The sequence below is a fragment of the Amphiura filiformis genome, chromosome 6 (assembly GCF_039555335.1).
Source record: "Amphiura filiformis chromosome 6, Afil_fr2py, whole genome shotgun sequence".
In the NCBI taxonomy this organism is placed as follows: domain Eukaryota; kingdom Metazoa; phylum Echinodermata; class Ophiuroidea; order Amphilepidida; family Amphiuridae; genus Amphiura; species Amphiura filiformis.
Genome location: NC_092633.1, coordinates 30,150,399 through 30,165,805, shown reverse-complemented (window position 1 = coordinate 30,165,805; position 15,407 = coordinate 30,150,399). Strand labels below are relative to the sequence as shown.

Below are 15,407 nucleotides of genomic sequence, written 5' to 3'. Positions count from 1 at the left end.
GCTCGAAATTTAATATCATTAAGTCAGAATGTATAATCTGTAGTAAAAACAGAAATCATTATGAATACAAGAACTGAAACCGTCATTAAAATGCATGAAGTTTTGTTTAAATTCAATTAGCAGTACAGAGATAAAATAATATTGTATGCTAATTGAGGAGTGATCATTTAGCTTTAATTGCCAGTGTTTGATGCATAAAAAGAAATAATATTATTGTTATAAAATATGCTAAATTGTTCATGATTAAAGCAATGGTATTGAAACAGTAATATCCATTTGCGCTTTTATTGGATTCTGTAGTCGGTGACTTGAGGCAAGGAGGCAGGCCTCAGCTGCGTATTGGTACATACAAATCATAATCACCGTCACAGGGCACCGCAAACCTTTAGGGGTGGATCTCCTAGTAGCATGAAAACCCAATCACATGCATCAGTAATGAGCAAAATTTAGAACTCAGTCTTATTTTTTATTTTATCTCCGCTATCTGTCAATGAATTTAACCTGGGTATTAAAGAGCTGTGAAGTGAAACCTTATTAGCAATGCAAATGAGGTATCACTTTTATAGAGGGGTGTGATGTGAGTCGGAGTTGGTAAAAGCTTCCAGCTATCACAGCTGTAAGTGTGCCACCTGTACTTAGTAATCCATCCATTGCCTGACTATTGGATGGGGGAGTATGCCGCCAATGACGAGGCTTGGATGTTTTGATATCATGAGAGATGAACTGTCAGCTGTCATATGGTGCATATACTAGGCTGTGTATGGATGGTGGCTTATTGCTTTGAGTACATCCCTGGTGCTGTGATAAATTACATGCATGTGTCAGAGACGCATTGTTTATTATGAATTGTGTTCGCCTAATGAAGACCTGATTTCAGTGAATATACAGTGTTCGCTGATTTGATATTTTACCTGCATGGTGATTTATGTCGAATGAAGCCAGACATCATTGAGCGTGCATACGATACAACACACACACAGTACTTCCTCCTACGTGCTGGCAGACAGTAATAATGGTTTTATGTCATAAGCTGACTGGCAATAAAACTTGCAGCATATGTGTGTTTTTCTACTAAACTAGCATGTCGTTCTTATGCAAATATTGATATTATTGTAACTCTTGGAGGAACCGTCAAAGTCAATCTCATTGGCTGTTTGTAGAAGCGTTCAATGTGGATTGGATGAACTTGATCATGAACTTATGTTTCAACACTGCTGAATTTTGCCAACTTCATTTCACTTTCATATCACATCGTACATAGTGACCATATCTTATCAGTGTAACTGAGAGTATAACTGTATTAGTGGTCACATGTCCAGCTCGGGTCACCTGAATATCATATACTGGTAGATGTTATTGCATTAGCATTAGAGCTGATTTGAATTCAGCTCACCTGAACTCATGAAAATACTGTGCAATTCACCTGAGAGTGAAATACACCCTTGAAGATTCGTGTTTTAACCTGCAAGCACTTGGAGTGCTCATATGAAAGTGAATTACGTGAATGAGGCTCTTGCAGCGCTCTGTGACGAGGCACTTATGAAAGTAGTGTTCATCTTGGGACGTGCCTTAATCACATGTGAACAACTCTCAGATCTCCTCTGATCTCCTGTTTTATCAGAATATCAACTAGAAACATTTCATGATTCATCATCGCAACTTGAACTAATTGAAGTAGCGAGAACTCTAGTACTTTGAGTAGCACGAATTATAATACTCTGAGATACTTAAGCTTCCAAATTCTCTTCCGGCAACTTGCTTCAGAATCATCCCACCTTGGAAACAGCGTCTTCCTGCACAGAACAGTATTTTAAGCAATTTACTATGTATCACAAAGCAACCATGCAGAATTATATAGCTTACCGTACTCCTGTTATTCCTCGTCCCCAACCTCTTACACAGATCTATCCAGATGACAAGATGGAGGGGGAGATCATGTCACTCAATGTCAGATGTCAATTCTACAAAGATGGCTGCAAGTGGACCGACCAACTCAGAACTTTGCAGGTGAGTGATGATAATATGTGTCTATGTCAGGTGTCTGTGCATTCGTGGGGTGTGTGTTTGTATAGGTGTCTGTATAGGTGTGTTACAATTTATGAGTATAGTGTTAAATCTTACCAGTTCTGTGAATTAACTTTCATAAAAGGATTTTGAATGTGCATTCTCCATTTCATGATTTATATGTGTGTGTGTGGGGGGGGGGCAGGTCTAAAATAGTTGTTGTTTTAATTTGAGCTACTTTTGAAAAAAAATCACCCATGTAATTTTAATTTTGGGGGCTATTTTCAGGATTTCAAGGGGTAATTACCCATAATCCCAATTTATTTTGACCCTCAAGCCTAAAAATAGTTTCCTAGTAAAAATCACCCCTGTAATTTCATTTTCAAGGGTTATTTGGACCTTTTCTACTTTGCTCTTTTTTTACTTTTCCCTGTCTATTTTGAGCGGGGGTAGGGGTATATTCATGCCGTTAGAGGTGTGTGCTCTATAGTTGCGTGCTCTATAGTTCCATCTTCTGAATGAATTCATCATATTTCTATGACTATTTTCAATATCGCTCATCAAATTGACATTGTTACGTGATTAATAACTTAGTTCCCTGTAAGCTTTCCATTTGTGTAGATTGTCATTCTTGAGGCGAAGAATAGAGACTGAATGAAAAGTGTATTCACAATAGCATGTAGCCTGTAGGAACAACCACATTTATCAGAGTAATGAATATTTATTCTAAGATTGAAGATGAGATATGCTAAGGTCAAACCAGGCTACTACACCAATTTATTTCAATTTTATTTAATATTTTTTGGGAGATGGTTGGTATTTTATCATTTGTCACTAAATTATGAGTTTTCTTCAGTAATTTATAAGAAATTTAGGTACAGGAGTGAAATTTATGACTGATTTTCTGATATACAGGCTGTATCAAAATGATTGGTACCCAACAATCTTTTATTGAAAAGCCTGCCTCTTCCAAATGCAGCATTGGATCCTCTTGAAATGTCCAGAATGTATAGGTTATGGCTTTTTATGCCGATTTATCTACAAATTATTTGGATCTTATGTTGAATTTTGATGTGTCGGACTCCTTCATTATCAATGAAAACTGATGGTTATGGCATATTCAAGAATTAATATGAAGCTTGATGAAAATGGATATGCAGTGTAAAGAATTGTACATTGCATTCCAATTAATAAGAAATTTAAAATGAATTGAAAATTCCAATACATTGCTTATTGCAACTGAAAGGATAAATTGGAAATTGATTAAAGATGGGGAGATGGAGCCTCTATATTGGAGGTATGCCTCTGTAGCCTCAACCCGTATTAAAGCTTTCTACATCAGAAACTCTAATGTATATAAATAGATTACATTTTCAATACACCACCTTGTATCAATCATATATCCTAAAATTAGGATCTCGGTTCCAATAATATTAAATGGGGTCACTATTTTAAAAATAAGATTCATTTCTGGCCTACATTGATTGATTAATAGTTTATTGTTTTAAAGAACTTTGATTAAAACCTAAAAACTATGAAGTCTAAATATATTGAGCAACAGCAAAACGATGAAATTATACAAATGTAAAAAAAAAATTCTTTCCATTCATCTTTTTTTTTCTTCATTTTTCCCATTTTGTTGTTTCCTCTAGTTTTTCCAAGCCAGATCATACTTTTTACACTGAGAGTAATGCCCTGTTTCAGACAATGCTAATAATTACCACAGTTAGATTTTTAAAACAGTGTTTTACTTCATCAGTTCTGGTCCGATAAACAAAAGTCAGTAAATCAATTTTGAATGTTAAATATTGCCATAGCATTGCCATAAAAATTAATGATGCCGACTTGGTCAGGATGATATGGTTCATGGTTCATGAATGTTCTTCACATTATTTGCAATAAACTATTATGAGCTGACTGACAACATTACACTGCCCATGTGTCTTTGTGTTCTGGTTAAATATTGCAATAGGTATTCATGCTTGAACACAGTAATTGGCAACTTGTTTTCAATTATACAATTCATTCATGAATGGTTCATTTGGTAAACAATAATACACATGGTCTCTATTAGGTCCTATTAGTATACAATACCAATTGTCCTGAACTAAAAAATATGGGTAAGTGAATCAGAAACAGATGAAATTAGATGTTCGAATAACAAAATATTACTGTTAATTGGCAGAAGTGTTTCGTGCTTTGTCATGTTTGTGAGAAAAACATGTCCATTTAGAGAATTGTTGAAATGAATTATTGATTTCAAAGTCAAGATACACAGGATTTTCCACTAGGGTCCTATTTTATGTTGTAAGTTGCAACCATCTGCTAACAATACTATGATTTTCATCTTTATTTTTGTGTTATTGCAAACATTCAAAGAAGGTTGGGTAAACAGTACGGGGGGGGGGGGTGTAAGGAAACTTTCCAGCAGGAAAATTTTGATGAATTTTGGGGTAAAAAAAAGTTCTGTGGCCAAATTCTGTAAAATAAAAAATCAATGTTCTTAGGAATATTGGAAACATTTTAATTTAGGCCCTACCATTTTCAGCTGCCTTTTCTCATCAACTGTATTGTTATTTTCCAAACAATAAGATACTCAAAGACAAAGCTAACAATGATTATAATAAGCGTATGTCCAATCAGGGATGTCTCTCAATCAGATTCAGGGGCAGATCCAGATAGGGGTGGGGGCAGGGGTGCTGCTCCCCCCAAAAATGAAATCAAGCAAATTCAGTCCATTTTTAGCCAATTATAGTATGTCCCCACGAATTGACCATCTTGGATCTACCCCTAGATTCACTGTAGTTACATGTGAATGTTCATGTGTAATTTGAATATGAATTTGTGAAAATTCCATTTTTGAAAAACAATCATTATAAACTTGTACCAAAATGTCATCACAGGAGAAATAAATAAAATGGCTACTGATGAGCTTTGAAGCTGAATACAAATAATTACGCAGCTCTTATCATAGCACATCCCTGTAATGACAACATTCCTAGCGTCAACATTAATGGGCAATGTATTCGTAATGTATTCGCAATGTATTCATTGATATTTGCACTTTTCTGGCTCATTGCATGCCCAGGGAGGATAAAATCACAGAAAGCGTTTAATGTTGTTTCATGGTGACAAATGGCGCCAGAGGGACTAGTAAATGTGTTGGGCCTTCGCAACAAATCAAGCATCAAATATGTGTGTTAGTAAGGTAAATATCAGGGATGTGAAAAAAATATAAAAAGTAACATAAAGAACCAAAATAACTTGTGAAAACAAACAAACAAATAAACAAAAAGTAAAATAGGTAGCCTTATGTAGCTAATATTTTTACATTGTAACTGCTTTTATAGAAGACTATGGAATTTTTTTAAACATATATATTCGACCCATAGAGAGTTAATTAACAGAACTGAACATACATCTTTTTACATGCATGTAGTTTATTAAAACTGAAAGGTCCCTATAAAAGAAAAGAGTTGTATGAAAGTTATATTAAATTTTCTTCATTTTACACTGCTTTGAAATTTAATCATGGCAAAGCTAACATCCAAATATATTGGGTAATCCGGCACTGTAGAATTCAATATCAAATGATCTGTACAAATATGGACATACGCATATGTGATATGTACACAGAACACACGTTCACATTGCATCGCATCAGCCATTTCTAATCATTAACTGTATCTATTTTTTGCTGTTGGCTATGGTTGGATGTCGATTAAGAAATTCCAATGCCAGGGTTGAATTAGTGGTGACAGGTTATTTTGAGAAGAGGATTGGATGCAGAGACAGATGGAGACTGATTACTATTTGAAATTGTCTGCAAAGAATATGGACATTAGGCGCCGAAAAAAAACCCTGTTTTACGGGTGGACATCCCTTTCATTTTCAAGTGAGGGTTGGCCGGGGTGGGTTTTTTTCCTGGAGACTAGATGACCCTAAAATATCACCACAAACTTGAAAAATCTGGGAAAATTTTATGATTTTTTTGCAAACATATTTTGAAAAATGTTCTGAATTAAAAAAAAAATCAGTCAACATCCATAAATTTTGGCCAAATATCTGCTGATTTTTACATGATTTTAGGAAATGCTATGAGATGAAAAGGTAGATCAAATTCTTGATTTTTGGATCCAAAATGGTGGAAAACCTTTTTAAGCTTACAGTGCTATAGATATCTAAGAACCCAAGCTGGGAAAAATGAGAAGACAAAAACACACTGTTTCTAAAAAGGAAGCATGACTTTTGATATTTTCAGCAGGCAAAGTAACCAACCCCAAATGTCAAGGGATTTTGATGTTCATGCAACATTGAAAAGCACTTCATGCTGTAAAATATATGATGGAAGTATATCATATTTCACTTTAATCATCAGTTTTGTGATTTAGGGTAAATTATGTAAATATCCAAATATGTTGACATTTTGTTGTCTATTCACATGTTTTGTATGTTGAACCCTTTGAATTATATACCACAAAACATAAATGGTTGAATCTGTTGAAAAAGTAATTAAATCAGCAGGAAAAATTTCTAAATTTATTGACTTCCACCAAATAACTTCTCCCAATGCAGCACAAAATATTAGCAGCTCCCAGCGTTGTAATTAAATCACCCTCATTTACTCCACCAATCAGTTGCACCAATTATATTTCAATTTATCGCTTATAAATAATCACTTTCACCTCCCACTCCAGTGGTCGGTCAGCATATTGAAACCAGTGGCACTCACTGATATATTATCCTGATCTGAAACTGAGCCCTGGGCTAAAAGACAAAGGACTAGCAAAATAATTGGGATGATGTGAAAATTGATGTGAAAAACGGTGTAAATTAAGCAAAGATTTGAACAAGTGGTGTCATAGATTTAATTAGTGGTGTGAAAGGTTCCGTGTAATTGGATGTGAAATGTGTAAATAGAGAAACTTATCAAAGTATCAAATGTTATTTTACTTCTAAGTTGAAATTGAAATGAAAACAACAAAGTGTAATATATATTAAAACTTTAGTTACTTAAATTACTTTTGATATTCGTCATAATCAAGTCAAGTCCTCCAATTAAAACAATTAAAACAAAGCACCTGAAATAACTTGAAATGAAATGAAATCAAATACATTTTGGATGGGCAAGATTGTGCAGTACTCAAGACTTTTCTTCTTACATACAGAATTGTAAAATGAGAAAACTTTTAAATTGATTGAAAATGGCATATCAGTTAGTGTACTGTTGCCTCACACAAGATATGATTTTAAGACCTGCAACACTCACAACAATTTGCTTCTTTCATTAACACAAAATTTCAAATTACTAGTATAAGTAATCAATCTAAGATTACATAAACTTGAGCTAATGAAAAAAAAATTCAGAAGAGATTTTGTGTTTCTAATTACACACTTTAAATGATTGTGATGGCGATACCAGGTTATTTTGTTACTATTGAGAACCTTCATAATGAAAGAAAAGAAATTAATATATGATTTTAAAATAATGCATGCATTCACTTATATTGAAAGATTGATACCAGTGAACTTTGTTAAGTGGGAGTTCAGGAGATTTAGATTGTAATCTTAGAAATTTGGACACTTACAAGAAGCAAATTGTTATATCAGTCATATTGGATGAAGTATTAATTTGAAATAAAATCTTGAGTGTTAAGAATCAAGTATGCTTTCTAAATGGAATGTGATGAAGAGTAAGTTCATTGAGTGGTAAGGTCGTCTACTGAAGATAGCTACAGGTTAAAGTGTTCTGGAAAAGGCTACATGCATAAATTAATTTATTTTTGTTATCAATAAAGAAGCTGTACTGCAAGTGTTATTGTAAAGGGGAAAAGTACATTTACAAATGTTGTTACGTATCTTTCTTCATATCGCTAATGATGTACCAAAAAATTCAGAGGTATATCTGTTGTCACGCTTCAAAAATACATGAATATTACTCACTTTACTCCAGAGATTTGGTTCTAAATTTGCATAATATTTTAAACAGAATTCATTACCAGCTAGCTCAAACATATGGTGTTCAGTAATGTTCTTCTTTATTCAAATAAATGATTACTTACAATATACAAAATCATAGAATGCAAAATTTTAGAATTGCTTTATTTAGACATCATACATGTATAATAAATACTTAAAATACTAAAAGCAAATAAAATAAATAATAAAATATAGTAAAATAATTAAATTTGATTGTAGATTGTATTTTGTATACACAAATTAGAAATTGAATCTGGTGCTTAAAATAGCTAAACAAACACAGAGCTGAGAGAGCTGTACAAATCTGGCCGCATCCTGTAACAATTGCAGAGTTGTCCGATCTGACATTTTGTAGATTCCGATAACATTGTGTGTTTACAAGGCAACAGGCTCACCTTATGTCATTAAAGGGAGGAAAGACTTTGATTTACACACCTGCATAATGTCGTACAGTGTTTCCTACTTTAGAATTCCACACCATGGATCCACTGATTCGAAGATGATGATGCAGCCATCCATACCCTAGGGATGGTGATTTAGTAATCATATCATGCCTCATATCAGTTAGATGGGATAGTGTGTTTGTGGCATCAAATCCTGAAACTGAAACTACCTGGTTGATGGAGATGCAGGAATTATACCCAGGAAATATGGCAGCATGAGCAATTTATATTTTAATAATTTATTACGGTCTATATGAAAAGACTGCCATTTATAGAATATTTAATTTGATTGAAAATTCAAATGTGATTAATTCAATAGCATTTGAAAAAATGAATACATTTTTGATGAGCGTAATTCAAATGAGACTAATATTAATTTTCTAGCAATTGTGCCTTGTAATGGTGCTAAGAATTGATGAATAAAATTAAATCTGACGACTATGAAATAAAACTGTCATTCTGGAATACCCTTCATTTTACACTGGGATACATGCAAAGAAATAATTTCAAATTGTCAATACATCAGGTTTATGTTACTGCCTACAATGATTCAGACTCAAGATTTATCTGTTTATATTTGAGCTAAACATGAATGTGATTACAGTTGTACGTCTACAGATGTCTTGAAATTGTAATAATATACACTTGACATAAAATACTATGAGCAAGATAAATTCAGCATAATCGTACATGAAATTGCACAAATTTGGTTGATGACAGTTTAAACATTTAATTTGCCAATTTGATATTTCCTCTGGGCTTTTAAATAAATGTTCATCATGATTGCAAAAAAAGAATGTCCTGAATATGATCCTTTTCATATTACAAAAATACCATGGTGGAAAATATATTGTGCTATGTGTTTTACAAATTAGTAAAATTACATAATCGCCCTTTGCGTGCACTATATCCCATATCTTTTATTACATCCCATTACGTAAGCCGCACATCAATATTCATATAATCATTAACTAGCTAATAACCAATCTAGCACGCAACCTGCTTAATTAGCAACAACATTTACTTTCATGCAGCAAATTAGAGGGTTTAATTGCCTAAAAGGTTTTAATATGATCTCTGAAGATTGAGACAAATGCAATAATATGGTTATTGTACTGTATTGAAATAAGTTATGTGATAGAATAGTATGGTTAGGGTAGGGGTAGTTTATTAAAAAGTAGATGTGTTTATGATTACCGTAATAGCACTACCCTGGGTAGTCTACCAATGCAGTTCATGCATACTATTGTTTTTGATACTACTGTTGTGATACTGCCCTTGTGCACTCTATAGTCCCCTTTCGTCCACACCATTTACTGGAGTGAAACATAAAGCCTTAGATAAAAGCTTAAACTTAGCCTTGCCCAAACATCCATTGTTCTATGCTAAACTGCAACTGTGGAAGTTTTTGATTTCTATCCTTGACATTCAGTTCCTAAAACACAATAAAATATATTATTTCTATATATTAATTACCTTTTTGTAACAAATAAGATAAAATGAAGTCAGAAAATGACACCAATGAAACAAAAAAATGGAACAAAGTCTTCCCATAAATTCAGTCAACTGGACTGCATGCAATTTGGGAGAGGATGTAGGTCATTGGGAATGAATGTAGGTCATTGACCTGACATGCAGAAAAATATGGAGGATGGGAGACACCCAATATTTTCATCAAATATTGTTACCCTTTAGTAATAATACCAAACATGTGTTAGGGACGCACCATTTGATACTCAGGGGGGGGTAGGAAGTTAGGGTCGGGGAAGAAATTTTTTACGCCGGCTGAAAGCGCGATGGTTTTTTTTTCACACTTGAAGGCTGCTAAGTTTTTTTTTTTTTTAATTTCATGCATTACACACAGTTAGGTGGGGAAGGTTTTTTTTTTTTTTTTTAGTGTTGGTGGGGAAAGTTTTTTTTTGCTCATGTAGTGGGTGAAGTTTTTTTTTGAAAAACTTCCTACCCCCACCCTGAGAATCTAATGGTGCGTCCCTTAGTTAGCTCATCTTAGTTGCCCTATCTATTTGCACTTTAGACTTGTGGTGTTTACTCAGCCGGCCAGGCCCATCTGGATAGATCTACATGCTGGACCGCAACTTTTATAATTATTTTTGTCTTTAACTACATATTTTCTTAGCAAATATCAAAATTATTGAAATATTTGTGATAAGAAATGCAAATTTGGTTTGTTACAATTCTACTCACATTTTGGATATTTACAGAGTGATTAGACATAGCATACCGTTAACAACAAAGATGCCCTTTGAATGAACTTATTTTAGGATTGCCAAGATTTTTGAGCCAACTTAAATTCTATCACAAGAACTTTGTGATAAATAGTCCAGTAAGTGTTGTCCTAAGATTTATAGAAGCTTATAGACCAGTTTACTTGTGTTTGTACTCTTTGTTCTGTATTTAGTTGAAAGCCTCGTGAGGCTTTGTATAAACTCTTAACCAAAAGTTTCCGAAACATCAGCTTAAGCTTTTTGAACCCTGTAGGTTGATCAGACTGATAGATATGGTATAGAATGACTGGAGAAATCAAACAAAGCTATTTATGCTTGAAAATGGAGGGGCAAGTTCGGAATTCAACTTCAGGTTTCTCTATGTTGTTTTTGTAATACAACAGGGCCTAGATGTAAGTAGTGTCAAATGGTGTCAATTTAAATGAACGATTGTATAGAACAAACTTGTATTAATTTCACAAAAGGAGAACAATAACGACATTCATGTTGTTTCTCACATTCAAATGTGAGGTACGTGTGTTTAATTTAACATCTCTTGCCAATGATATTTTGATACCAGGATTTGTAGTGATGGGGAAGAGGATATGGAAGGAATCGGATGACTGTTGATATAGCTATTACTGTCTTGCAATGATTTATCTGATTGATAATTCAGAATGACATGGATTTATCCAGGGTTTGTTCATACAATCCAGATCATTCCTGTGCTGTTTAGAAAATAAAAACAGATGTAAACCTGGTACTTTTGTATATTGCAAAGTGTTACAATATGCTAATTGTTCACATTTTGAAGATAAATCCAAACATATGTTGAATCTAAATTTAAAAGATGTGCAGCTAATTAAACATAAACTATTATTAAATCTGAACCTCAAATAATTAATATAAACAGTTGGTTGCTCCCAATTTTGCAAGAAGCATTTGGTCACTAATGTATGCTATGCACTTTGAGTTCTAGTAATTTATTCTTCCAACCTACAAAACTGTTTAACTTCTAACACCCAACTCAGATTCTGTCATTGTCAAGAGCTAATAAGGATTTTATCATTATCATGCAATATTGCAGAGCACTATCATGGACCTTTATAAAGGTATAAAATTAGGTTACAAAACAAATACAATTTCAAATGGCCCATTGTAAATTGTATTTGCCCTCCATGTATCAATTACCCGATATCTGACCAGGGCTTGACCATAGAGTGATCTCTCCTCTGACCTATATCATCAGTGAGGAGAGCACAGAAGACACAATCTGTTATCATTTAATGGTCAAATGATCCGCACTTCCTTCCTCCCTGAAATTAAAAGATGCAAAAAGCGGGTTAACATCTATGAGCGGGATCTAAAGGGAGGAATTTTGTGGTACTCGCTTGCCCCAGTGCCTGGATGTTTTGCATTGTATGTCAGTCAAGTATAAGCAGCTGTATGGTGACTTCCAAGGGGCTTTGTCGTTGGTTAAAGGGTGGGATTTGTTTGTTAAGCTTAAGGCTAAAGAAAACAGATTAGAAATGGGGAGGAAAAAGTGGGGGCAATTTCTGGTAGTTAACAAACGGTATAAACATCCAATACAGTTGAATGAGGCCTTTGTGAATGGGAATGGGGGTAAACTATTTTTCAGATTTTTAATTTTTTTTTATTTGTGTGTATGTGTAAAGGTATAGTAGAAATGTGTGCATTTGTGATTGCAGGTGTGTGTTTGCATGTGCAGACGTTGGTGATGTTGGGGTATGTGTTTTATGTGTGTTTGAATTGGGAAGTATCAACATACTGAGTATGCTGTTGTTTTTATTATTGTTGTCGCTGTTGTTTTTATTGGTGACGAGATTTGCCCTGTTTTAAACTGCTATGACAGAGTTAGTTGCATAATATGGTTTGTGTATATAGTGGCGATATTGACAATTTATGGACTAGTTAGATTGTTTTGCAAATACATACTATACTGAACGTCAACACAAGCGAATCAGGGATAACACAGAATTGATTGCCTGATGTATAAAGAATAGTGTTTATATGCTACGAGATATTGGTACTAAGGGCGTTCTTACTGTGGAGCAGATAAGAAAAGGAAAATAGTGTAAATCCCTTAAACTAAAACCACTTTAGAGCTGTAAGGTAATATAGGCAGATATATAACATTTTACCTGATATTATACCGGTCTGAAGAAGAATGGACATTTTGAATGACCAGTGTTGTTGAGTGCTGACTAAAGCCTGTTTGTTAGCCTTAATTGAATTTGTATCTTAATATCAAGTCCCCCTAATTTTTATTAATTTCAGGGAATATGTGTAGTGAAAAAGCCTTTTTCTTGCATTCCGGTCATTTCCAAGATGTTTGTATGGTTTATAGAACTTGTGTTTTAAGCTTAAAAGTTGCACTCTTTTTTATATATTAAATTCAAGGAATTTACAGAAACCATACAGCTTTTCCTTACATTCTGGCCATTGTCAAGATGTTTGTATGGTTTTATAGAACTTGTGTTTTAAGCTTAGAAGTTGAACTCTTTTTTTATATAATTCAAGGAATTTACAGAAACCATACAGCTTTTCCTTACATTCTGGCCATTTCCAAGATGTTGTTTATTTACCTTAATTATAATTTTTGTTCCAACCTTAAAAGTTGCACTATTTTTATATAATTTCAAGGAATACGTTTTGTCGTTTAGTAGAAGCCATACAGCTATTTCTTACGTTCTGGCCATTTCCAAGATTTTGTTTATCATGCCTTAATAAAATTTGTGTTCCAACCTTAGAAGTTGCACTATTTTTATATAATTTCAAGGAATTTGTGTAGTAGAAGCCATGAAAATTTTCTTACGTTCTGACCATTTCCAAGTTGTTGTATTATATGGCTTTAACACAATTTGTACTATTTCAAGATTACAAGTTACACTATTTTTATATAATTCAAGGAATTTACAGAAGCCATACAGTTTTCTTATGTTCTTGCCATTTCCAAGATATTTTTTATATTGTTTATATTTACAATGCAAATAACATGCGATATTTCTTCTTGTTTGTCCATCAGGCTCATCTTGAATCCTGTCAATACAACATGGTGTCATGCAGTGAATGTGCAGCCATGGTATCAAGAACCCACCTGAAAGACCACCTCAAATACGACTGTGAACACAGACATTCAACCTGTGAATTCTGTGGCAGAGAATTTAAAGGGCCAAGAATGGAGGTAGGTATCATTGAAAAGTTAGGAGGAACGGAGCATGGATGTGTAGCATAATATAAAACCTGAAAGCAAAGCACATAACGTTCATGCGCACCCCACACACTTTACACCTCGGTACTTGTAAAGAGCTGCAATCATGGATCTTTTTTTGGCCAGAAAATACCCAATCAATCAGCATGATCAGGGACCCCACATACTGAAATAAAATGCCAAACCGAGGACACACACCAAACACACAAGACCTTTTAAATTCCAAGGGGACCACCACTCTTACAAATGTGGACATTGATTTAAATGGTGAATCACAGGTGGCTTTGCATTTTGGCCAATTCCTGCAACTGTGGACATCCTCTGTTGCAGGTGTGTCCCAATTTAGGTGTAAAGGGTACACATTTGCAGATCTTTACAAATGTATATGCACATATTATTCACATTATACACCCACTAGTCTAGTGCTAATGTGACAGACCTTCCCTATAACATGTTGCACCCCAGACACCATCGCCGGTGTGCCTTGTAGGCCCCCCACTTCCCCCATGAACCGTGCCAGTTCTAGTACACTTGTGTATCAAAAAAGGAACTGAGAGCTGAGTGTAACCATGTATAGTCAACTTTGATGGACTTTACTGTTCTTGCATGACTACTGTATACTTCAAACCATAAGTTTGTATTAGTTGACTACTTCAGTCAGCCAGCAGGTCACACACACACAGTCGAGGTCACCGATTTTCTAACAGCGAGTTCGCTATAATCAGCCGCTTTGCGACTGGACCAAAAGACTATGTCTGAACTTTTGAGGGCGATTTGTGACCCCTAGTGCAAAAGCAGAGTCAACATGGACGGTGAGTAGTTTTGTTTACAAAATTTGCCGTAGAATGATACCAAATTCGACATGTTTTTGTTCTTGTTTGATGATGAAAAGTTGTTCCGATGAAAATTTGGGGTGTTGAAATTTGGAATCTTCAAACCGTGTTATTATCCGGGCGGAATTCGATGTGAAAAAAGCGAGTGAATTAGTCACGTGCGAAGGATGTAAGCTTTCGTGTGATACCAAATTCATTACATCGTGGTTTGGTTCAGTTTGCAAAAACACGATTTGCAATTGGGGTCGATTTTGAAATGGACTCGAAATCAATCAATGATTATAATATTGTGGAGCTAGCAATGTGGAGCATTTTACATTAATAATATGGCTTGCAAATTTAATTTAAATCGTTATTGTTTGAAGTTTATAATTATTTTATCTTGTTAAATAATTAATTAATTATTAATTTATTTGTTCTATCTTTTATATTATTTACAATTCCAGGATCTGTGACGCATGACGGGAGGCACGAAAAACCGCACAACAAAGAGGAAAACAACAGAGACAAACATGGAACTTCAGTGGTTGATGAGGAACTACAATTCATATTTAAATATCTCTAACACTGTCATGACTGTAGACTGTCATTATTTTTAAGGGGACTGTTGAATTGTAAATTATGGAAGCAAATCTCTGACTGAGACCGAGACGGTATTTGATGAGAAATGACGTCAAAGACGTGCGTCGTC

The 15,407-nt window shown here is 34.3% G+C and overlaps 1 protein-coding gene across 1 annotated transcript in view; it reads left to right on the top strand.

The window, feature by feature from the left end:
- LOC140155246 (TNF receptor-associated factor 4-like) overlaps positions 1–15,407 on the top strand; it is an 84,188-nt gene that overhangs the window by 50,881 nt on the left and 17,900 nt on the right. The window contains exons 3-4 of the mRNA XM_072178002.1: positions 1,903–2,007; positions 13,698–13,856. Of these exons, the coding sequence (XP_072034103.1) occupies positions 1,903–2,007; positions 13,698–13,856 (264 nt within the window). The remainder of the gene's footprint in view (positions 1–1,902; positions 2,008–13,697; positions 13,857–15,407) is intronic.